General features: G+C 34.9%; 1 protein-coding gene across 1 annotated transcript; it reads right to left on the reverse strand.

Moving 5' to 3' along the window:
- Positions 1-20,570: 20,570 nt before the first annotated feature.
- LOC121409694 (monocarboxylate transporter 2-like) lies at positions 20,571-26,670 on the reverse strand. The gene is made up of 4 exons (XM_041601602.1): positions 26,634-26,670; positions 24,141-24,281; positions 22,028-22,897; positions 20,571-20,719 (listed from the first exon to the last, which is right to left on the reverse strand). Exons 1-4 carry the CDS (start codon positions 26,668-26,670, stop codon positions 20,571-20,573), a joined length of 1,197 nt encoding a protein of 398 aa, XP_041457536.1.
- Positions 26,671-27,317: the final 647 nt, after the last annotated feature.

Here is a 27,317-nt window from a genome sequence, read left to right on the forward strand (position 1 = left end):
GGCCACCATAGGCCCTTATCGTATAACATACAATTTGAGTGGAGACAAAATTTATTATGTTCACAAAAAGGGCATATGGCAGCCATTTTGAATGTTGAAACACAGTATTCATCACCTAAATTACATGAGATATCATATACTTTGTTATAAATCATGTTTTCAGACAATATTTCACTCATACATTACCATTTGGCCAAGCAAATCAAAATTCTGTTGAAATAATTTGTTCCCATTCACATTGTGCATATTACCGTAAAGGCCTGTAGCGGCCATTTTGACTTTCCAGTAACAGTATTTATCACCTATAACTGGCAGAATAAATGATATATCTTAATAGAAATTATGCTTTCAGACAATATTTTACTCATAGATCACTATTACGTGCATTTATGGTGCTCACTCCTGTGAATATTGGGTTCCCACTTTGCATTGTACATAATACAGTTAAAGTGATTGGTTAACATTGGTTTGACTTTAAAAAAATCTGAGCCAGGTCACACTTGTCACCTGTGTCTGTGATTATGTTACAAAAATGAAGCCCAGAAAAAATGCATTCGAAAATAATTATTTAGTGCTTCAAAAATTGAAATATGAAGTGACCGGAAACACCATCTTAATTTCATCCCATACACTTATGTGTACTATTATAGGCGTCTATAAGACGCCTATTTACAAAATCAGGTTTGCCTTGTAGTTTTAGCTTTTCATTCTCAATAATGGTTGTTTTCAGGGTTTATTAGGTCTAATACATGCACTTGTACACATGTTTCATATTGGTTTGAGAATTTTTTTAATCGGCTGCTCACAAAGTTAAACAATACCTTTAATGTCTATGGCGGCCATTTTGAAAGTCAAAATACAGTATTTAACACAAACTTGAAACCTGAATGATATATTTCGTTAGAAAATACGTTTTAGACAGTATCCCATCAATTTATCACACATGTATACATTTTAGTGCTCACTCTTGTTATTTCTTTGCTCCTCTTTCTCATTGTGCATAATACTTTTAGGGCCTTTGGCAGCCATTTTGAAATACAATATTCATCACATACATGGCATATTAATAATATATTTCGTTAACAATTATGTTTTTAGTCAGTATTCCACTCATTTAATCTTTATAATAAGCATTTTAGTCAGGGCCGTAGCCAGAAGCATTTTGTTGGGCGGGGGGGGGGGGGTGTACAGCTAAATTTGCCAATTAAATTTGGCGTGACAGCGCCAACGTGAGCACTGGGGAGTCTGATGGGGGGTGTGCCCCCTACAATAATCACAATGCTAAAAGATTTTGAATTTTTAGAATTGAATGAATTAGTGGCATATGGTGAATACTTAGAGGTAAATTATACAAAGATATACAAAGATATTTGCACTGTAAAAATAAACAGTTTGGATAAAATTAGAAAAGCTAGTGTGCCGTAGTTGCTAACTTGCAATATAATGATAAACCCTATGCATTAATAGCAAAATCAAAGATTTATTAATTTTTAATTGACCTTCTGTGCAAGATGTCTCAACTAAAATTTTAAGAGTGCTACTGCTAACAGTGGCTTACCGTGGGTCACGGCATGGGGGGGGTCACCAGCAAAAAATTTGAGTCATTAAGTGGGCGCGCGAAGCTCGCTGAATTGCCAGGCATACTGACCCAATATAGACATTTTTAAGACTATGCCACTAAATGGGTATGTATCTTAGTGATCAATGCGAAGCGCGAGCTGAAAATTTTTGATATTCAGTCATAAAAAGGGACATTATAAGCAAAGTTTTGTAATCATGATACGTACCTGTATAACAAAACAAACAATGTGAGCGCGAAGCGTGAGCTGAAAATTTTTGTACAACTTATCCCTAAAAAGGGACATTTTAAGGACTATCTTTTGGAATTCATGAAGTGCGTACATATCTCGGTATAGTCATCTAATGCGAGCGCCAAGCGCTTGCTGATTTCTTAGAATTACATCTAAGCACATAAAGCACTTTTTGTGGTCACGCATGAACATGATACGTATTTCACTTATTAAATATTGCGGGCGAGAATCGCGAACTGATAATTTTTGAAATTCAGACCTGAAGAGGGGCATTCTATGGCTTGTTTGTAGGAATTTATTATTTCACTAATCAAGTGATGCGAGTGCGAAGCGCGAGCTGAAAATTTGTTATAATTAGATCAGAAAAAGGGACATTTTAAGGACTGTCTTTAGGAATTCGTGCACTGCAAAAACGCTGGTGTTGATTTAACACCAGCCCGGTATCTATAAATGCGAACGTAAGCACAGACTGGAAATGTTTTATATTAAGGCCTTAAACAGGGGCAATCACTTTAAGTATATAGTCATGAAAAAAGCATATGTCACTACATATAACAAAAATAGCTTGAAGTGCGAGGAGATAATTTGGTTCATAATCTTTATGGATTAAAATACATCAGGACTATATATCTTATTAGTCAGACAATGCGAGCACCAGGAATGATGAACACATAGGACCTATTTTTAGGCAAATTATGTTTCGTAAAGTTATGGAAAAAATATTTCGTATGTAATATGATATATAATATAACATAAAATAATATAACATACAATAATTTCTTCTTCCTCATTATTTCCATTTTTTCTCCTTTCACCCGGTTTTTTTTGCCAGCCGATGGGGGGGGGGGGCACGTGACATTGGCTTCACTTTGTCTAGTGTTGGTTGCATTTTCTCCTTGAAATGCAGTATTGACTGCAACCCCAACCTGCCGCCACAGTCCCACCCATCCCCACCCCAAGCACATTCTGACACCATAAGTTAAAAAAATCTTCGGCGACAGAATTTAGTACTGTACTCTATGAGTCGTAACCTTCTTCGAAGTTAGTACCCCTATTTTTCTTTCTTTCTCTCTTTCTCTCTCCCTCTCTCTTTTTCTCTTCCTTTCTTTCCCTCTTTCTTTTTCTCCCCTATCCTCCATTTTGCCAACTGGTACATGATTTTGCCGATTGCCATGAATGTTTGGGGGTGTGACACCCCCATACCCCCCCCCCTCCTCTAGCTACGGCCCTGGTAGAGACATACGCAACTCGCCAATCAAAATGCGAGCGTGTAGCGCTATCTGCTACGTTTTGACAATCAGACCTGAAAAGGGATATTTTGAAAACTAAATTGGATACACAAAAACTATAATAGGTACCTGCTAAATTAAATTTTGCGACCAGAAAATGTTAATATTTATACCATAAGACTTTCTTTAAAAATTTTACAGAGCACTTTTAAAAAAAGAATGAATTTGGAAATCACAAGAAAATTCCGATGTGAAATATGTATTGTATATTGACTTCCAAACTTGATATTTAAGCTCCATATTGAACAAGATATGTAAATCACCTAACAGGGCTTTTTTTGTAAACAGAAAGCCGATTCTGCATCAGCAATTGGCGCGAACTGTGACAACGTGTAAGCGCGGTGCAAGATAAACCAACATCCGATTCTGCATGGCTTTTGGTTCTGAACCAAAAGCCGATGCACGTGTAAACACGGTAACTAATGGCATCATTCAGCGCGATCACATTCTGACGCTTATAGCGTCAAGTATTTCACAAGCACACTTATGGGGTGCTGCAAGAAACTTGCGATCATATTATTGCAAGTCTATTTTTTGGTCCCTAATCCTGCAGTAAATTGCAAAGTAGTAATTGATTGTTAATCTGCTCCTTGAAACAAGGTTAATCTGATTTGCTACAGCTAAAATAGATCTACCCATTGTAAATTGCAACAGAATATTTGCAATTGATTGCAAGCATTTCTTGCAACAATATTAGCTGTAGCAAATCAAGGGGGAGGTATTCTGAAAAGTCTCGTAAGTTTCAACTTAAATTTCCTCATAAGATACCCATTTAATTGAGCGCTAATGTACTTCCAAATAAAGTGCTGAAAACTCTTTTAGCGCTAAAGGGCAGGTCCAAGCTATTGTCCCCTCTGAAGTCAAAATTAAATCTTTGCCTAAATCTAACATATTGAATGTCATTTTAAAGCTTATACTCTGAAGTTTTTGCCCTATATTTGTTTTCTTCTGAAAACGTAAAATTAATGAATGCCAAGGTCACGATTCCAAGAAATCATTAATTAGCGTGACGTACGGGACATCACATTTTTGATCTGCAGATAATGCAAATTATATATTTCAAAATATTCTGTTGGGACTGGAAGTGCTAAGTTAATGCAAACATTTGAGAATATAAAAAAAATAATAATTAATCAAGTTAATATCTGGTGTCCAACAGGCAGTGTCCCATACGTCACAATTTAGCATATGTTTTCTTTTTATATTATAATTAAGGAAAAGTTGAACAGTTTTTGTCACACTTTGGAGAGTTCGAATTTATATTACTATACATCCAAAAATTAAGTGAATTTACTGAATTACTTACATGTTTAGTTATATCAGCTAATTAAGCTTTGTGACGTGTGGGAAAGACCATACTTTATACATAGGATTTCTATGTAATTCTAATTAGGGTTATTTTTTAATTAGGAGCAGAGATAAAGCAAATTGAGATAAATGATATTATTTCAGTTGTTGAATATTGGTAAAAGGCTGATAATAAAGTTATGATTTGTAATAAATAACCGTGAAGGGTGCATATATATTAGCATACTTGTAGACATATGTTATTAATTAAATTTATCATAGTTTTAAGGTCATAAAGTTTTTTTTTGTATTTTGTTCAATCATATACTATGTATATCATGTACAACCATATATATTGACTATGTATTGTTACTTGTCACAAGTCAAATAGCTCGGACCTGCCCTCAATATTAACTCCCTTTAGGCCACTTCCCTACTGAGCCGAAATGCGCTCTTACAACGTAAAATTTTCTATTAGCGCGCAGTGTTTCTTCAATTTGCTGGCTTGCAGCGCAGTGCCCAGCTGCTGCAGGTGCATGCACCACCATCTTTAAGACAAAAAATTTTGCAGAAAAATAATGCTAAAAGTATTTGCATTGGAGGTTAGAGGTTCGTTGTGTTGTTGAAGTTAACTGTCGACATGTCCCTTTCTCTGTCATTTATTGTACATTTGTGCTTTTCTTTTCTATTTCGAACGCGTTTTTTCACATCCACCTATTTGAATCCATTGTAGCTAGCTTCCTTAGTTTTGTTTCGTTTTGTTTGTAATAACAATATTTTATTTGCCTTTGTCTCGGGCCCTAATCGTGGGGGGGGGTCTTCTTCAATTTAATTAAAAATGACATACTTTTCATTTATAAGATTTTAAGATTTTATAGGTGGGGAAAAAGATAGCATCACTCACTATGTTTTTTCTTTTGTATTGTATTCTATAAGAGAATATTCATTTAAAAACTAAAGAGGTCTATTAAAAGAAAATATAGAAAAAATAATAGTCATATTTTCCCTATAAGTACACAATTTCTGCTTCATTTTACCCCTCTTTTCTAATTTCTTTATTACTAAATAAAGGCCTATTTCTTATTTTACTTGTTTCTATATACCACCTTCTTTCTCTTTATACCTTTCTCATTTATTCTCTTCCTTCCTTTTTATGTTGGTCGCAGTATCAAGCCGATTTGATGATAATTATTTATACGAAAGGAAAGTCATATTTAGCAAGAGATGACCTCTTATCACCATTATCTTTCCCCACTGGAAAGTCCGCTAATTGAGCGCTATGACACTTTTAAGAATTCCAAAATTCTCGTAACTGCTCAATTAAACTATGGCAAGTCCACGCAACGCAACCCTGCCAAATAAGGAAAGGGGCACTTCAGGGGCCGCGAAACGGTTTTCAAAGTGGGGGGGGGGGGGCTGACCATGCTACAAATCACAATTATAATTATGGTCATTTTTACGTTTTCTACACGGTTTTGGAAAAAAGTGGGGGGGGGGCTGAAGCCCTGATTACACTCCTTGCTTCATGAAGCAGATTAGCAATCAGTTGCAAATTATTTTGTAACTTATTGCAATTAATTAATTGCAATACCAAACGGAAAGTCCTTCACGTTTCTTATTTTCTTTAAAAATATAATCATTAAATCATTACTTGTATATGTGTAGTAAAATGGTTGCATTGGTTTATTAATTTTTTTTGAGCAAATAATCATTAGTATTCAACCGAAAGATCATATTAGAAAGAAATGATAGAAAGATGACGGAGTGAGAAGAAGGTCTTTTTTTTTGTTTGTTTTTGTGTTTTCGCTTGAAAGACCTTCAATTTCTTGTAGGTTTTCTTTTCTCTTTTTTTTGTAAAAGAGGGAAATAAAATGTTAAAAGATGTTTACAATGATTGATTAGAATACTCAAAGCTGAACCAAAGTATTATAAAAGTATGACAGCACGTCTTGGATGGAATGTAATAAAAAAATGTTTAATTACAGTTGTTTTGATACCAAGTCATTTTTAGAAAGAAGTGTTGAAAAGATAGAGAAAGGATTTTATTGATTGAAGAAAAAAATCACTTCACATATAAATCTCTTTACATATAGATATAAAATTACAAAAGAATTATTTAGGTCTTAATTCCCATACTTGTAATTTGTATAGATAATGGGGTATGATTTCGTCTTACAGCTCCAAACGCATGCATAAATAATCTCTTTTCTATTTCGTTAATTCTCTTAATGCAACTAATAATTCCAAATAAGGAATACTCACTTGTTCAGTGTATCTGATAAATGTATCTGCATAACATTTTGCGTGTCAATTTTTTGGTCTTCTATTTCCATGAAAAGTTGTTGAGGTCAACTGTAAATAAATGATTTCTTATGTTGGAGTGCCTTTCCTCAAATGAAAAAAAATTGAAAAAGCTGGTGCTGTTATGTATGTATTGCGTTCCTCTTGCATTTGTAACAAAACATATAGACATTTTAAACGATTCTACAAGATCTGATGTAGAAGTTTAATGTCTCGGACATGAGTCCATTATTTTCGTTATTCCATCAACAAGGATATGCTTGACGTATATAGAAAATGCATTTAAAATGCTATATGACGGTATCGAGAGAGTCGAGATACATAGATTTCATTCAATTCTTCATTCAAATCTTTTTTCATATTATATGATTCTGTTTACATCAGATATAACATTAGAAAAAATATATAAGGCACACTCATTTGTATATACATGTATATATACATGTTTATGATGTATTCGCATGACACTTGCATGTCTATTTTTTAAGTCCTTGAAAGGTTTGCGAGGCCAAGTGTAAAGGATTTTTTTCGTTTACCTATGTTTCAGTGCCTTTCCTCTGATTAAAAAAAAAAGGTCTAGTGGCATGAATAACGGTTTTCAATGGCTTTCAATAACTTGGAGTAGCTTGACCCTTATTTAAACTGCTTAGTTCATCATTGACCTGCTCTAATATGCAATGTTCTTTGTCACAAATATTTATAAATAATTATGATAATGATAATGACAAATTGCAGTTTAGAGGATAATGGAAAATAAAACCATAAAATCTTAGATGTTTTATTATTGAGGCTTGTTTAAATAATTTTATTAATCAATGAAAAAAAAGGTTAATCAGCAGAAGTTTTTTGTAATTCACATCCTTAGAGGGGGAAAACGAAGCTAATTCAATGTTAAATTGAGTTTGAATAAATTATTTTTTCTATAAAGTTTGCACATGTCATAAACCTGTGAAGCATTTTTATTCAGAGTGTTGCTAATTTAAGCAAGATGAATAATTTGTACATACACCAAATGCGAAATTAGGTAGACCATGTACCAGTTTGATTTTAGATTAAGAATATTGTTGCAAAATTCGAACATTGACTCTTTTCACCTCCATTCACTTTACTGGGAAGTCTACCCTGAATTGTTTGTATCAATAATTATGCCACTTTAAGTATTGTTATAGGGAGGCTTCCCATCTTCGTTATTATCTATGGGAGCTCACCCATGTTCGTTATGCATCTGCAAAGAACGCAAAGGTTAACATTCAGTAGACATTGTATATATGTAACAGTGTTGTAGTGCCTTGATGCTCGGCCTTGGCCTTAAGGCCTATATTTTCAAAGCCTTGGCCTTGAACATTCAAGCCTTGGCATTGAGAGGGCCTTGGCCTTAGCCTTGAGGATTTTGAGCCTTGAAATTTCAAGGCATTTCAAGGCATTTTCAAGGCTTTTTCAAGGCATTTTGTATTTTGTACTGTCATTTGTTTTATATAAGTAATTATAAATGTTCCAATTGTTCTGTACATCTAATGACACTAAATACTACCAGTCAGCAGTAGCAGCAGCAGCAGCAGTATAATAAGAGTACTTAGCAGTGCCATCAATTGCAATTATCATCACATAATTATGTAACAAAGAGAAGTGATGAATATTAATATTATTTATTGGTAATATGATGTAATCATGACTAATAAGGATAATGACAATATCAATAATAGTGATAATAATTATGATTAGGATTATAGTCAGTGGCGTAACTACAGGGGGGGGCATGGGGGCACGTGCCCCCCCCCCCATCGGCTGACTAAAAAAAGGAGGAAAAGAGGGAGAAAGGAAGAAAAACGTAGTGGGAAAGAAGACATTAATGTTCATTATAATGTTATAATCATGTTATGTTACATTACATAAGAAATAATTGGCTCAGGGCATATATGTCTTCATTGTTCCTGGTGCTCCCATTGTCTGTTTACTGAGGTATATAATCCTGTTATACTAAAACCTCCCGTTTTCAAGTCAATATACACCAAACTACCAAATATATTTCCTCGCACTTCGAGTTATTCTTTTACATGTACAATAGTATGCTTTTTTTCATGAATACTTTAAGTGATTGCCCCATTTTAAGGTCTTAATATAAAACATTTCCTGTCCGTGCTTACGTTCGCAGTAGTGGATTGGTATAAGATGTCTGCTCTCCATCAATTCCTAGAATGAGTCCTTAAAATGTCCCTTTTTCTGTTTTCTGATCTGAATATCAACAATTTTCAGCTCGCGCTTCGCGCTCGCATCATTTGGTTAGTGAACTACGTAAGGTCTTCTTGAATTCCTACAAACAAGCCTTAAAATGCCCCTCTTCAGGTCTGAATTTCCTAAATTTTCAGCTCGCGCTTCGCGCTCGCAAGATTTGATTAGTGAGATGGGTATGTTAATCATGATTACAAGTGCTTTATGTGCATGTTTAGATGTAATTCTAACAAAATCAGCAAGCGCTTATTGGCACTCCCATTAAATGACTATGGTGAGATGTGTATAATCTTAATAGATAAAAGATTCCTAAAATATAGTCCTTAAAATCTTCCTGTTTGGGGTAAATATTTACAAAAATTTCAGTTCGCGCTTCGCGCTCGCATTATTTAGCGAGACAGGTACGTATCATGATTACAAAAGATTGATTGTAATGTCCCCTTTTAGGTTTGAATATCAAAAATTTTAAGCTCGCGCTTTGCGCTCGCATTATTTGACTAGTGAGATACATGTCCGTTTATTGGCACTGTCCTTATAAAAATATCTCTACTAGGTCAGTATACCTGGCAACTGGGCGCGGTTCGCGAGCTCACTAGGCAGTTCCAAGTTTTTGCTGGTGCCCCTCAATGCCGTGACCCACGGTACGCCACTGATTATAGTGATTTTATGACAGGAATAATTCTGACAGATCTGACTGCAATTTTGACAACAATTTTCATACTTTAAAAATAGCTTACTCTAAAGAATGATAACAAGGTTGATTTCTATTCCATTAGGTTTTCCTTGTATTATTTTCTTTGACCAACAAGAATGTTTTAAGTCTTAATGATATTCTGAAAAGATTTGGTAAACTTGAACACAAACTTCAATTTTGTCATTTCCAAATGGGCTATGGCATCAATGGCATGATGAGCCAAAAAAAATTTTGAGGGACCAAGCATGGCAGACAGAGCAAAATTTTAGGTTTCAAAATCAACAAATTTTGGATTGTGCTTGTATAAATTATTGTTAAGTAAGGTTCGCATTCAATTTACAAAAAAAAAATGCTTAGAATGTCTAGTTTTTAGGTTGGAATATTACAAATTTTTGAGCTCGCGCTTTGCGCTCGCATTATTTGATTGGTGAGTTATGTATCCTATTTATGAGTCACTAAATGCAGTCCAGAACAGCTTCCTTTTCTGGTCAGTAAAAATTTCAGCTTGTGTTTTGTGCTCGCGTTAATTTGTTCAGTAAGATGTACACATTTTTCATGATTACAAAAACAGCTCGAAATATTTAAATTTCATTTCTTATTACATCTTATTACAACATCTCGCAAGGATGCCCTTTTAACAGTGATTTAGCACCATAATTGACCCAAAATCGAGTTTTACAGCTTCAAAATTGATTTTTTTTTCAAAACCACTTGCTCGCTATGCTTTCTATAGCGGGAAATTAAAGCCTAAATCAAAATATCTGTCTTATCAATTAGAAATCACTTAAAAAAGCTTTGCTGAACTGCACCAAAATTCTGATTTCGACTTATATTGTAAGTGCATTTTTGGCTTTGACCCCCCCCCAAAAAAAAAATACATTCTGCCTCCCCTGTACCAGGTAGAGGAGAAAGACATATGTTGAGAATGGGCATGCCAGGATCAGATCACCTTGGTAATAATAATTATTGCAATGTGAATCGCCTAGAACAATAATTAAATGTTTTTATGTCTAAATCTACATGATCTATCATGAAATTATTTTCGTTTTAAATGTACAAGGGTAAAAAATTTTGCTCACACCTTTTATACATTTGGTCCTGTGTGTCATGTATGCCGCCTAAGCATTGTTGTCTAATGTTTTTTCCATATATTGGACAATTGAAATGCCTTGGCCTTGGCCTTGAGGTTTTCAGGCCTTGGCCTTGGCCTTGGGTTTCCATGCCTTGGCCACAGCCTTGGTTATTGAAGCCTTGGCCTTGGGTATTAAAGCCTTGGCCTTGGAGGTTTGAGCCTTGACTACAACACTGATATGTAAATGTTAACCTGTTGAATCTTTGTTTGTAGATTTTTTCTTGTTCTCTATATGTGCGTAACCAGTTTTTCTTTATCGAATTCTTCTTCTCTCCAGGTCTTTGCCTCGTCCATATGCTCACGTGCAAGCGGTATCCATGGTCTCCACAGGAAGCGCTGTTTTGCATTTCGTGTTATTCTCACAAAATTCCCGGTCATTGAAAATCAACCTTTTGCAATGTTGAATGATGATGAGTTATACCATTTGTTTAGGCCGAATACTGAAAGCCAACAGAAAAATTGCAACCTGCCGTATTTTGAAAACCCTGTATCCAAGGAAATGAATTTAGCTGCAGACTTAAACAATAATAATGACAATAATTATCAAAGTTCAAATTACTTTACCATAAATCAATTCAAATCTCCGGAAAAGTCAGCGAATACATTTTCATTCATGCACATGAACATAAGGAGCCTGAGCTGCAACTTCGATAATTTACGTCTTTTAATTGATACATCTCCACAAACGAATTTTTCTGTAATCGCGTTAACCGAGACATGGTTATCTCAGGAATCTGATACTTTATACTCACTTCGTGGTTATACCTTTGTAGAAAATAATAGAGGTAATAGAAGAGGAGGAGGGGTGGGTCTCTATATTAATGAAAAGTTAGAATATTTCATACATACAGATCTTAATTGTATGAATGAATTTGCTGAATCTATCGTTATTGAAATTCAAATCCAAAAATCTAAAAACATTATTATAGCGGTATTTTATAGACCTCCCAACTCCAACACACATATTTTTTTTAGAATACTTACAAGATTTTCTACAAAATCCAGTTTTTATAAATAAAGATTGTTATATAGCAGGAGATTTCAACATAGACATATCTAATACTAACCATAATGCCTCACAAGAATTTTTGGACATAATGATATCCTCATCTTTTTTACCATTAATTACAAAACCAACCCGGGTTACTAACCAATCTGCAACCCTTATTGATAATATTTTTTGTAACGTTACTCCTTTACCCGAGTCGGGAATTATTTTATCTGATATCTCAGACCATTTTCCGATATTTTCAAGAGTCCCGTTTAGGTTAACAAAAAATCATTCCCCGCAGCATAAGTTCCGAAAAGTAACGCCAAATAATATAGCGAGGTTGAAAGAAGGTCTAGAAGACACCGACTGGTCTGAGGTGTTCGGTTCGCAAGATACCAATACTGCATATAATATATTCATAAAAATTTTAACCACACACTTAGATAGACACGTACCATTAGTCAATAAATGCTACAATTATAAAAAGAGTCCAAGACTTCCTTTGGTCAATAAATCGTAAAAACAATTTATACTATGCCGACAAAATAAATCATTCAGAGAAGTCGCATCGCAAATACACCATGTATAAAAATACCCTCACAAAAATTTTGCGCAGCGAAAAACGAAAATACTTCACAAACCAATTAATTCATTTCAAGCATGATAAGAAAAACATGGATAACTATAAACAATGCCTTGAATAAGTATAGCATAAAATCGAACATAAAAACAATAAAACACAATGATATCGAAATTCATGATTCTGCGCGGATAGCTGACATATTCAATCAATATTTTTCACAGATCGGAAAAAATCTAGCCGACAATGTACCATTAACACAAAAGAAATTTACCGATTTCACTCACCGACCAAATCCTAATTCTCTTTTTCTATTACCAGTACTATAGGAATGAAAAAAATAGATACAGTGAATAACTTAAAAAACAAAAAGAGTTGTGGTCATGAATCTATCCTTAATTAATGGCATCGTGCCCGACAATATGAAAATATCTAAGGTAATACCAGTGTACAAAAAATGATATAAGAATAATGTATGTAAATATAGACCGATATCTTTATTGCCTACTCTATCAAAGATTCTAGAAAGAGTAATATATACAAGACTATTAGAATTTTTGAATAAATATAACATAATTTCTGACTTTCAATTTGGATTCCGCCAAAAGCATAGTACTTCTCATGCCACTCTTTCATTTTTGTTGAAAAAATCACAAAAGCCATTGATAACTTTGAACATACAGTAGGTTTTTTTCTGGACCTCTCCAAGGCCTTTGACACTATAAATCATGAAATACTACTATACAAACTTGAAAATTACGGAATCCGTGGAAAGGCCGTGGAGTAGTTCAGGAATTACCTAATAAACCGTAAACAGTTTGTTAACATAAATGAACAAAATTCTTCTCTACTGAAGGTTAATTAGGGTGTTCCTCAAGACAGCATACTGGGCCCACTTTTATTTTCGATCTATATAAATGACATTCACAATTCTTCGACAATGTTATCTTATATTCTTTTTGCAGATGATTCAAATGTACTTTATTCTCATCCTAATCCCGATATTTTAGTCAATATATTGAACATTGAACTGGAGAAGCTAGTACAATGGGTAAGATCTAATAAATTGTCAATCAATTTCCAAAAAACGAAATGTATGCTTTCAGCAATTCTTTAGATAAATTACCATACGATATTAAATTGGACAACGCTGACATTGAAGCGGTCACTACAACAACATTTTTAGGTCTGATAGTAGACAACAATTTATCTTGGAAAACACACATTGATTTTATATGCCGTACAATTTCACGCAATATTGGTGTTATAAATAAGGTCAAGTGTTTTCTTCCAACTTCCTCCCTAAAAATGCTTTATTCAACATTAATTTTACCCTATCTCAACTACGTGATAATTGTCTGGGGAAATACACATACATCATATCTAGAACGAATATTACTTTTACAGAAAAAGGAATTGCGCGTTATTTCTAATATGTCCTGGAGATCCCTCACAGACCAATTGTTTATTGACAATAAAATCTTACAAGTTAAACATTATATCAATATAACTTGGGTCAATTTATGTATCAATTAAATAATAATATGCTACCATCAATCTTCGATTCTTCATTTAACAAAAACAAAACTATTCATAAATAACCTACACGTCAATCCGAGGAATTTCATTTTCCTCTACCCCGGACAATTCTTGCCAAATCCATCTTCACTTTCGAAGGCCCTCGACCTTGGGGCATTCTTAATAATACTATCAAAGATTCCCCAAGCCTAAATTCTTTTAAATTTAAGTTGAAAAATTTCTCCAAGATACTCGTTAGTTTATTTAACTCTTCATCACTCATACATTATATTTTTCATACTCAGCACTACGAGCTGTGAAATATGATATTTTTCGTTTTCCTGTTGATCCGTATATTCGCTGTGAGTGTCGGGGCAAGAATCTGGAGACCATTGATCTTGCTATTTTCTCTCATTTTCTATTTCTTTCTTTTTATTTCTTTTAAACTATTCATTCGGATAGATTTAAGTTCAAATTTCTACCATGTTGTGTTTGTGTTTTGTTTACATTCTTCATACGTATATGTTATAGGAGGCTGCATCCTACAAGCTTCGCTTTTTAGCAGCCTCCTCCGTTTCCAACCTGTAATCTTGATTATTATACATAAGTTTCTTTGTTATATTGATTATAATTATATCAAGATGTATGTAACAAAACTATTGCAAATGTAAATGATTGTTGGAAATGGAAAAATAAATGAAATGAAATGAAAATGAAATACCAATGATTGATTTAGAGACTGAAAATAGACATGCAATAATGATCGCAAGTATCTTGCAACGCCCAAACTCACAGCAAAGATACTATTTTTTTATAGGAACGGGTGTGAAATGATTTGTATATAATATATACAGTAAAAACCATTTTAAATTTTCTGAGAAAATAGAATTTCAACGATTTTTTTTTTACCATACGATATGTAGGAAAGTTTTCGCATAATTTATGACGTCACAAATGAATTAATCAAAATTCGAATAACTTTTTAAGCTTTGATGGAATTTTCTAAATTCTTGTTTCTTCGGTGATATTTTTTTTATCATTTTCTCTGCTATTTTTGAAATAAACTTTTTGTCAAGGTGAACTTTCTCTTTGAGCTTATAAAAAATACATTTGTTACTATCTTATTCACATCAAAAGTGTAGGAAGGGGTCCCATGTCTTCGCTCCTAAACAAATAATTTAAGATTAAAAATGAATTAATTTTTGTTCCATTAAGAAATAAATATGTTGTTATATTCTTGTAAGTGTGCCAAAATTCTCATAAAATTATAAAGAAAAATGTTTATTTCTTGTAAAAAAACTCGGACGGTCATTTTCAGATTGAACAAAATCACAATCAAAGGAACACTCTTCTCAAATAAGACGTCATTAAGGATCTCCTCCAGTTTTCAATAGCAAGACTTTCCAATCTACTTAAGATAAGCTTCATCTTCTAATTTGATCATAGCACCAGATCACAAGCAATGCAAAAATATTTCCTCACAAAAACCAGTAGTGAGTTTTCGCTCTACGACGCTCGGCGGATTCAAGAACCAAGAATATGAATTGTCATAATTATAATTATGTTCTCCATGGCAGCAAGAATACAACCAAGAAGTCTTTGTCGAAAAAAAAACTGGTGAATCAAAACAGCAGTTTCGTCTGTTCGGAATCCATTGGCCCGTATTCTGAGTCGGGTTTAATTCAAACTCAGGTTTAAAGTTGTGGTTTAAGTATGGACAGCCAATTGTTACATAATCATTAACAGTAGAGATATCATATTTCAGCTCATTCGGCTCTCAAACCATTCATAATTGTGTAGGAAGTATAAGTAGATGATTGTCTTCACCGTCGATGAATCAGGAAAGAGCACAGTAAAACATAAGAAACATATAACTTAATTTAAAAAAATTATACATTTGGCTTCCCATACTTAAACCACAACTTTAAACCTGAGTTTAAGTTAAACCTGTCTTAAGAATACTGGCCGTGGACTCTAGACATATTTGCAATATTTCTTCGGCTCTGAAACTGAAGACGAAATTGCTGTCCCGTTGTACTAATTTTCGACAAAGACCTCCCAGCTAATTTTTGTCATTAGACGGGTTTTTTTTCAATAGAATATTTACTGAATCCGTCGTGTATCGCGAAAAAAACTTCCTATTCATCTCGTATACAGAACAAAGACATTATATAGCATTGGTGTATATGACTCTATTGACATAAAAAAAACTACCTCATCTCTATATACAGAACAAAGGCTTTATAGCATTGATATATGACTCTATATTGACAAGAAAAAACTACCTCATCTCTATATACAGAACAAAGGCTTTATAGCATTGATATATGACTCTATATATATTGACAAGAAAAAGGTACTCTAGAAGAAACTATTAAAAAGCAGGAATCAGACATAATGGACTTTCAGATCAGTAAAGCTATCAATAAAAATGAAATATTGAGACATAGAGTACATGAACAAACAATGTGAAATGGATCAGTCAAAACATAAATGAAAAAGTACATTAACGTCGGAATAGTCATCGGATTTATGGATGCCCAAAGAGACATTTTCAAGGATACCCTCTAGTTAGACCTCAAGCTCGAAAGCATTGAAAGAACCCACTGAGTTTGTCCATCCACCATAGCAATCTTCAAAATCTGGAATGCACTTAAAGGGATGCTCCGGGCTGAGAATATTTATATCTAAATAAATAGAGTAAAATTCACAAAGCAAAATGCTAAAAGTTTCATCAAAATCCGATAACAAATAACGAAGTTATTGAATCTAAAAATTTAGAAATATCTTTTTTAAAACAGTTATATGCACTTTGTCATGAGTGGGCTGATGATGTCATCCTCATATTCCTTTTTCTTATGTTATTACATGAAATCATAATTGTTTTATTTTTCATACATGTGTAAATGATGTGTCTCCATTACGATTAAATAAGTTGCAGCAATAAATAACTATTGCATTTAATCAGCTGTCAATCTAATTGTATCAGTTCTTGATACAAAAAATTGACGAAATCTAATTTCATATAATAAAATACATAAGAACAAATGGGGATATGACATAATCAGGCCACCTAATGAATATTCATGATGACATGCCTAGAACGGTTTCACCGGAATATTTCAAATCTTTAAAATTACTGTGTTATCCGATTTTGATTAAAATTTTCAGCATTTTGTGAATTTCCTTTATTTATTGAAGTATGAATATCTTCAGCCTGGAGCATCCCTCTAAATCACCACGTGGAATAATACTAGTGAAATTCAACTCCTATCAAAAACGTCAAGAAGCGACAGCAAACAGAAGGACAGAAGATAGTTGAAGATCTTAGGCCTACAATTACGAATGAAACCCCACCCCTGGCTCCGGAGAAAAGTCATCCCAATTTTGAAGCTGCCTGAGACAATAGTAGGACAATTGATTGCTCTACCGAAAGTGAAAATAAGAAAAATAAAGAAAGTCGTTAAAAAAAATAAAGATGATCTGATAAATATATCAGAGCAATAATTAGAAGTGTATTCAAAATGAACTATCAACATTTTCTGGAAGGAATTTATCTCTTTGTCAAAGCGAACTTTAATCCTACATACACGGTATATCTATGTACACACTAAGAAATCCCGGTGCAAACCACCTCGCAAAACCATTGGTGTGCAAGTTCCGTGTCTGTTGTACACATAGGCCCGTATTCTGAAGTCGGGTTTAACTTAAACTCCGGTTTAAAGTTGTAGTTTAAGTATGGATAGCCAATTGCTACATAAATCACTAACAGTAGAGATATCATATTTCAGCTCACTTTGGCTCTCAAATCATTCATAATTGTGTAGGAAGTATGATGATTGTCTTCAATCAGGAAAGAACACAGTAAACAAAAGAAACATACAAATTAAAAAAAAATGTGACACTTTTGGCTTCCCATGATTTTAGCAAAGGGTTAGGACCATGGTCTAAGTTAAACCTGACTTCAGAATGGTTGTACATCAATGAACTTTTTGCGTGCACCCCACTAGGTTTGATTTGTGATCGAAGATTACCCGAAATAACAATGCACTAACGCTGTGCTTTACTAAGTGAAACGATTTGTTGAATATTTAATATTTATGTGATGATGATAATTGTTTCAAAAACACATTTGATTACGTATACATTAAGAGAAACAGTAAATAGAGCGACTTGAATCACAACCATCAGCACAAGTAAAGAAAAAAGAAAAAAAAGAATTGGATTGTGTCACTAGAGACCTCATCCGCTGTCTGTCAGCGCTTCTCGCTTGCATAGCGGGAAGAATCTTGACTGCAGAGGAAACGAGGTGAGTTCGAGCCTCAACTAACTGACTAAGATATCTAAATCATCGATACAGAATTGGATCGGAAGTCTCGACAATCTTTATGTAATTTTAGGTGGGGTAACATTATGCACCCTATAGGGGTAGATGTGTACACCCTCTAAGGTGCAGATGGGCATCATAAATAGGGGTGCACACTCTACAACCCTATTCGGGGTGCACCGCTTGGGGTCTCACGGGCCTAATTACTAGTGGTAGGCCATAGATATTCATTCGAGCCAACCCATTGCTATTTTTTTTATTTTGATATGGCTGATTGACAAAGTGTATGCATATGATTGTACATCTAACACTGATTCTATTTTTGGTAATTACTGAACTTCCTTTTCCCTAATTGGGAAGAAATATCACCAATTTTGGACTATATTTTGACTGGCGGAAGGATTAGGGCCATTTTGCTGTTTGAGTTGATGAATCTGCTCCCCCCGACGGTGTCTTCAAACACGCCAATTTATTTTTGAAATGAGCCGGTCGAGGGACCCTTTTCTGGTCAGATATGGATTGCCAGATATAAATCCTATCCACTGGTAGTAAACATTCGACCCCCGAATTTCATCCTTATTTTTTATGAATTTTTTAAAGTGCCAATTTAACACATGAGTCTATGGGGAATGAATTAGGCCTGTGAGACCTATATACAGGTCTCACGGGCCTAATTACTAGTGGTAGGCCATAGATATTCATTCGAGCCAACCCATTGCTATTTTTTTTTATTTTGATATGGCTGATTGACAAAGTGTATGCATATGATTGTACATCTAACACTGATTCTATTTTTGGTAATTACTGAACTTCCTTTTCCCTAATTGGGAAGAAATATCACCAATTTTGGACTATATTTTGACTGGCGGAAGGATTAGGGCCATTTTGCTGTTTGAGTTGATGAATCTGCTCCCCCCGACGGTGTCTTCAAACACGCCAATTTATTTTTGAAATGAGCCGGTCGAGGGACCCTTTTCTGGTCAGATATGGATTGCCAGATATAAATCCTATCCACTGGTAGTAAACATTCGACCCCCGAATTTCATCCTTATTTTTTATGAATTTTTTAAAGTGCCAATTTAACACATGAGTCTATGGGGAATGAATTAGGCCTGTGAGACCTTGGGGTATTCGTATAGGGATAAGCCTGTGCACCCCTAAGGGTGTAAAATTGAACCCGAATTTCTTATTGTGTACTATATTCATCGTTTTTAATTATTTGAATCACACACGATTAAAACGCTGCTATGTGAGCTGTTTAAGCCTCACACTCTAACAACTACTATTTTGAGTTCGAAACAAGTTGCTTAAAAAGCGAAACAACAAAAAATTAAACAATGAATTGTTTAAACGTTTAAACAACTTATTGGTAGACTGACTGACGGGCTTAACAAACGCGTGAGACAACATACAGACAATAACAGTAGCATGATAATTATATTCGTGTAGCGAAATTTTATTACTACATTGCGATATATTTTTTTAAGTAAAAGTTTAGCCGTTCGCAATTTGCATCAGAAGAAAAAAAATACATGTGTAAATACGTAAATCACGGATACTCCGGAAAGAAATTACCTTTCTAAAAAAAGGTCACTAAACCGTTATCGGTAATTTGTAATGAAGCTAGGTAAAAAAAAACATAAGAATATAACCAACGATACATTACATCACGCTTAGAAGATTTAAAAACTGAAAATCATATCATGGTTATCATAAATGTATAGTATACGTCAATATCGTAATGAAAAAAAACGATAATCCACAATACATCACTTAGTCTTACAAAATATATAAAATTGTCATTTTTGTAAACTACTGTACCTATATTCATATATCAATGGAGAATATTGCCGAAAATGATAACTATAATGTATATGTGATAACACTTTTACGAACTCACTGTTTTTACAACCTGTTACTGAATTCGAGATTATAGAAATAATCGAATCACTAAAAATAATTCATTCAAATTTGATATCATTCTTACAGAGATTGTAAAAATGGTCAAATACTCTACTGTAAACCTTCCGTATTATAAGATAGTTTTGCAGATAAATTTGGAATGGCTAAGATTGTCCATGGGCCCGTTGCAGAAAGGGTTGCGTTTAAACGCAAGTCAAAAAATCAATCGCAAGTCCCAAATACGCGCTGTTGATTGGTTGAAAATCGAGTTGCGCGTGATTTTTGGAATTGCGATTGATTGCAACTCTTTCTGCAACGGGCCCCATATTGCCTAGCTTATATAGAATGATCGTTACTTTTGACACATCCATATTGCTCACAATAATCGCAATTGTTGTATATTTGATGGCAATATTATGAAATTGGATTTCTATATACGGTCCCACTTCAAACAAGGCTTTAGATAAATAAAAATTCAACATATTTGTTTTGTGGAGTCTCTTGAAACATTAATTAGTATGCTGAGTCCCATGGAGGTGTTTCTTCCGATAACGATGGAGGCAAATGTGAAGAATGACGAGAATGAAGATGGCGCCCATCATGATACCAAAGATACGGAATACAACCATGAATGACTTCGTAGCATCATATATAATACCTTACAAAGAACACAAAAAAATATAATCAATGTCAGGAAAAATAGTTGGCAAAAATTGACTAAGATCTTTTGATACTTAAAGCGCATTTGAACGGGTGGGGGAGGGGCAGGTTAAGGTTCATAGGCGGATCCGGAAAGCGAATATAGGCAAACCCCCCAAAAATTTCAGAAAGTCCCGTTATCGCGCGAGCTGATTAAAATATTCATGAGCTCGCGCAAACGGTCCTCAAATTTTATGTCAGTAGGCTATATAGAAATAATTAAATAATAATAATAATAATAGACAGTTCTTGTATAGCGCATAACACATTATAAATAACGTCTCTATGCGCTTCCAAAGGACTTGGATATTATTACCCTGGCTTTAGCCTCGCAGCCTTTTACAGCGCGATGGCATTTCAAGGAATAAATTCCTGCCAGGTACCCATTTATCTCACCTGGGTTGAGTGCAGCACAATGTGGATAAATTTCTTGCTGAAGGAAACTACGCCATGGCTGGGATTTGAACCCACGACCCTCTGTTTCAAAGTCCGGAGACTAATCCACTGGGCCACAACGCTCCGTTAAACTCCCTATTCGTGCTCGCGTTATTAATTCAGGGGCCTGTTGCATAAAACTTTTTACCTGAGAAAACTCTGGTAAAAACTGAAAACTAAGGTTAGTCTGATTTCTGCCATTGACAGGGCAAAAACTCTGGTAAAAATATTCTGAGTTTTCTCTGGTAAAAAGTTTTATGCAACGGGCCCCGGGTCTATCACGTTCTTTGTGAAATAGTACTTTAACTCCCGTTTTTTAAGACTACTCCCATAGTTTTCTTTTTGTTTTGAGTAGCCGATCTGGGAGAATAATGACACTGAATATATTTTTATCTTTTATCTTCTCCCCTTTTTTTTCTTCCTCTCCATTCCATCTCTCTTTTTTTTCGACTGCCCCTTGTTCTCTATAGCGCTCTTGTGTCATACGAAAGATTGCGAGTTGAACTTTAATAAATGTGGTAATATCTTTGCCGGTAAGAGGCGATTCAAATGAAGGAAGAGGGTCGAAACTTTCATAATTAAGTAGGCTTATATGTTATTGTAAAACAGCAAAAAAAATCATTTTTTTCTGCAAGCACACGCAAAATGTAATATGAGATCTCAGAAAAGAGGGGAAAAGGGGGCAAATATACTATAGGGCTGAGAAATCGATTTCATCATGTTCATTTAACTTCAATACAGAAATAATCGTAAAGGGCCTATAAGAGTAAATATCACAAAATATAAAAAATATGTTCCCATCCCCAAACAAACACAATAATAATAATCTCACCTGCCAGTGAACCAGATAAAATGGCTCCAATTCCAGAAATGAAAAAAGATATAGCAATAATCCCGGGAAAATTCTCTTCTGAGACAGTCACTGCGATGACTGCGTAATAAGTAGAGGCACTTCCATAAAGCCCATAACCAGCAAAGAATGAACAAATGATAAGATGGCTCAGATTGGAATATAATGGATACAACACCAATGATAGTCCAGATATGGCAACATCCATTGCATAGAGCTCTGGACTCCAATAAGGCTTATAATGCATGGCAATAGCAAGGGTGCTTCGACTAATAAAACCACCAGAAGCTGCAGCTATGGGGAGATAAACAGCCGAGGAAGGACTGAAACCGATATCAATAGCATAAGATACCATGAATAAAGCCCAGCCTATAAAGACAATGTCTAAAATTATTTGACACGGCAAGAAAAAGATTGCAAAGGATGGTTCACGTCGAAGAGCTTTGATGTCGAAAGCAATCGAGAGGTGTCGTAGAAGGTTGGTACAACAGAGCAAAAAACTGGTTTTATCTGAACTGTCGTTTTTGCTTCTTCCATTATCCTCATCTTCTTCGTCTTCATCCACATCCTGGCCATTTCTAAGACCACATTGATCTGGTGTAGGAGGAGACTGAGAATCGGGAAGTTTGAAGATGGCACCGATTGGTACACTGTTTAGGAACAATCCACCTAGGCACAATAAAGTTCCTTGAAGACCATATGCTTGGTGAAGTTGGTTAGTTAGAAATGGGACTGTCATACCACCAATAAGTGATCCAAGGTAGCTGATGGAATTTGCTGTTCCAAAGTGGTCTCCGAAGTAATGCCGAAGTGAGACGAATGAAGCTTGACATATTGTAGAACTGCACACACCTGAAAAAAATCATAATTACGATCTTTACAAAACAAAGTAGGCTTCTGTAACAAATAATGTTTCCCTTGGATCGAGCAAAAGACAAATTAATCTACAGACAATATTATGAATAACTTGATCTATAAATAATGTGAGCCATTGTAGACAACAATATTCTGAATGTATACCTTACTTTTTTTTAAAATGATATCGTGTTTTTTATTTTCATCGCTAACCGCATACTTTTCTTCGACGTCTCCTTATTCTTTATAATATTATTTTGTTCCCATGGAAGACCAGTTGAACTATACTAGCAACACAGGCTGGTGCGCTTTCAAATCGTCTCTTTATCTTCTTTCATTCCATCTAATCACCCTGAGTGCATACTTCCTTTGATTATGTGATAATTATTGTAACCCTGTCGAATAAATTACTTTAATTATATTTGTATTTTTTCTTATAAACGTATTTATAATGATCGTAGATCATTTTATGGCGGAAAATGCACTTTATAAACCAATGGTTATAGGCTGGTCTTTTCAAAATTATTGACTAAAGCTACCCCGTTAAATAAATATTTATATCAAGAAAGATGATGAATTCTGTCATAAAAGATGTCAAACGTATTTTGAAACAGTGAGATGAAGAAATGGGATATCAATTTGACAGTTTTATTGACACATTTATGTCCAAATGACCCTTCTCCTTTCATGCTTTAAAAAATAATTGTGATTTTGGTAATTTGCATAAAAATTATCTTGATTGAAACAATTAAATTTGTGATTTTAAGCTTCACTCATTTTGGAACTTTATCTGCACTCTTAGTTATAAGAATGGAATAAAATAATGTATGAAATACCCATTGGGGTGTCATCAAGAGTGTTAGCAGGCCAATCTTAATCTAATGTATAAACAAGTTTTGGTATTGCAAGGAATTTTTGACATTACCCTCATTCCCCGATTCTACGAGGGAGCTCGAGCGTATTAAAGCGATTTGTGAAAATCAATATTTCTTAAAACTGAAACTTGGCTTTACGTTTTCTTCTACTTTTACTTAACAGATTTGTCCCAATGCCATTGAATCTGGATACACAAATTCATGCATAAAATTGGCTAAACACAACATTTATACAGTCAGGGTAAGGTTATACTCAGAATCATCTGATATTTCTTCCATCTCAAATTGATGTTGTCTTGCAGTCCCCCTATAGCGCCGCGCCTTTGTTAGTCCAGTCATACTGCACGCTCATTATGATGACCAACCTGCCAAAAAGAAGAAAATACCAAGAGCCGATACAGACTTGGAAAAAGCAACACAGATGATACACAGACCAGTTCCTAGTCCTCCAAGTGTGGCTGTCTTCCTGACATCAAACTTCCTGAGAAGAAGCTGAGCCAATGGACCTTACAGGAATTTAGAAAGCAAAAAGAAACGTTGAATGACGGTCATCATCTTCTTAAAATCATCGCCCAACTTACGAAACATATCGCTTTTTTTCTTTAAGGATCATATTAATTGAAAGAATATTAAATTAACAAATTTGGATAATTGCAATCATTTATTTTACAGTAAAGTCCAAATTGGTAACAGATCGTAGCCAATCGTACGATTGCTACGAATAGATATTAAATTCGCTTTTATTTTAATAATGTTGATAGCATAGTCACAGATTTGAACATAGACATTCGTACGATGATTTAGAACATTTTTTGTCATATAAAGATATTTATTGTGCATATTTCAATATTAGCACCCAATTCTACTACGTTCTATTCAACAATCGGGTCGCAGAGCAATCGTAAGGTCTGGTGGCCATATACGCAGGGCCGTAGCTAGAGGGGTGTCACACCCCCCATTCCCCCCCCCCCCCAACATTCATGGCAGTCGGCAAAATCATGTACCAGTCGGCAAAATGGAGGTAGGGGAGAAAAAGAAAGAGGGAAAGAAAGGAAGAGAAAAAAGAAAGAAGGGAGAGGGGAGAGAAAAAAAGAAAGAAAGAAAGGAAGAAAGAAAGAAAGAAAGAAAGAAAGATAGAAAGAAAGAAAGAAAAAGAAAGAAAGAAAAAGGAAAGAAAATAGGGGTACTAACTTCGAAGAAGGTTACGAAAGTAAAGACAGCCAGTTGGCAAATCCAAGTCCATGTAGCCAGGCTTAGAGCCCTACTAGTCAGCCAAAAACAAAGGACAAAATCAGATGGAGCTATAATAACACACAAAGTAAGCCCTCGGTCCTCTTCCAATATAAACAAGCTTGTAAGTTTGCAAATTATACCACAATTATTGACGATTTAACGAACACATTAGTTTTGTAAAATTAGAGGCAAGATTAGACCTGTAGAGAAATATGGGGTGGGATGAATTTCCAAGGTTTCATTTGAATAATCGAAGCCAAAGTATAGTTGGCAAATTATAAAGGGGGCCTATTAAAGTAACAGAACACTTTCCAATCTACCAGTCAGCAAAGTAATGTACAAATACTGCCCCGTTTCAGATCTGAAAAGAACCAAACACAAGACTTAAAAAACTGGTAACTCTGCAGTTGGCAAATTCATGAAGACAAGTCTACAACTTTTAGACTAGTCTACTCCTCTCCCCTATCGGCTGGCCCCCCCCCCCCAAAAAAAAAAAAAAAAAAAACGGAGAAAAAGGAGAAAAATAGGGAGAAGTAAGAAACGTGGGAAATAAGAAATTATTGTGCATTATAATGTTATATTATATCATATTATATTATATAATATTATGTCATGTTATATTACGTTATTTTTTCATAATTTGACCCTAACCCTATAACGTCATGAATTCCTAAAATCAGTCCTTAAAATGTCTCTTTTTCTAATCTAAATATCAAAAATTTTCAGCTCGCGCTTCGCGCTCGCATCATTTGATTAGTGAAATACGTGCAGTCTTAGTAGATTTCCGCAAACAAGCCTAAGAATGCCCCTCTTCAGATCTGAATTTCTTATATCTTCAGCTCGCACTTTGCGCTAGAATAATGTCTCTATATGCACTTCCAAAGGACTTGGATACTATGACTACAAAAACTCTTCACGTGTTTGGATGTGATTCTAACAAAATCAGCAATCGCTCAGCACTCGCATTCATTAGATGACTATGGTGAGATATGTATACTCTTAATGGATTCTAAAGAAAAAGAAATAGTCCTTAAAATGTCCCTGTTTAGGGTCATTATATACATAATTTCAGCTCGCACTCGCATCATTTTGTTATTGAAATAGATAAGGTCTTCGTAAATTCCTACAAAAAAGACTTAAAATGCTTCTCTTCAGGTCTGAATTTCCTAAATTTTCAGCTCGCACTTCGCGCTCGCAATATCTGGTTAGTCAGATGCGTATTTTAATCATGATTACAATGACTACAAAAAGTGTTTTACGTTTTCTAACAAAATCAGCAAGCGTTCGGCACTCAAATTAGATGAGTATGGTGAGATGAGTATTCTTTTATTTGATTCCTAAAAATAGCTTTCTCTGTTTGGGGTCAATAAATACAAAAATTTCATCTCGCACTTCGCGCTCGCATTGTTTGTTTAGCGAGACAGATAAGTATTTTTTATCTTTTAAGAATTGCTATTATGTCCCTTTTTAGGTCTGAATACCAAAAATTTTCATCTCGCGCTTCGCGCTCGCATCATTTGCTCAGTGAGGTACATTACACATCCGTTTAATGGCACAGTCCTTAAAATGTCTCTATAAGGTCAAAAAGCCTATACGTGGCAATTGAGCACGCTTTGCGGGCTCACCGAGTGACTCAAAATTTTTGCCAGTGCCCACCTCCATGCCGTGACCCACGGTACGCCACATTAGGGTAAATCATTATATTGCAAGTTAGCAACTACGGCACACTAGCCTTTCTATTTTGATCCAAAATGTTTTTTTTTACAATGCAAATATCTTTGTATATCTTTGTATAATTTACCTTAAAGTATTCACCGAATGCCACTAATTCAATTCTAAAAATTCAAAATCTTTTTACATGTGATTATTGTAGGGGGGCACACCACCGTCAGACTCCCCCTGTGCTCACGTTGGCGCTGTCACACCAAATTTAGTTGCCAAATTTAGCTGGTACACCCCAACAAAATGCTTCTGGCTACGGCCCTGCATATACGTAGTTCCCACTGTCACGATTTGCGCCACAATTTAAATCGTGGTCTAAATCGCGGAGTAATTATCATGGTGATCGTATCAGATCACGTGGTCGATCGTGGCAATCGTAGCGATCAACACGATGAGCTGTCAATCGCGATAATTGCATCAAAACGTACTTGAATGCAAGAGACCGTGACAGAGCACATCTAATCGTTGTTTGAAATTGGGGTGATCTTGGTCATGGGCGGAAATCCCGGGAAAGGGGGGGGGGACGCATCCCCCTACCAGTTTGGAAAGGGGTGACATAATATCAAATGTCCCTCTACTATTTGTGG

The sequence above is a fragment of the Lytechinus variegatus genome, chromosome 2 (genome assembly GCF_018143015.1).
Source record: "Lytechinus variegatus isolate NC3 chromosome 2, Lvar_3.0, whole genome shotgun sequence".
NCBI classification, from domain to species: Eukaryota; Metazoa; Echinodermata; class Echinoidea; order Temnopleuroida; family Toxopneustidae; genus Lytechinus; species Lytechinus variegatus.

Excerpts from the sequence above, each read along its gene's own strand:
- LOC121409694 (XM_041601602.1), bottom strand. The coding sequence starts at position 26,670 with ATGGAGGTGGGCACTGGCAAAAATTTTGAGTCACTCG. Across the intron at positions 24,282-26,633 it reads CAAAAATTTTGAGTCACTCG|GTCCATTGGCTCAGCTTCTT; the intron begins GTGAGCCCGCAA and ends AATTCCTGTAAG. Across the intron at positions 20,720-22,027 it reads TTTATCTGGTTCACTGGCAG|GTATTATATATGATGCTACG; the intron begins GTGAGATTATTA and ends GTTCTTTGTAAG.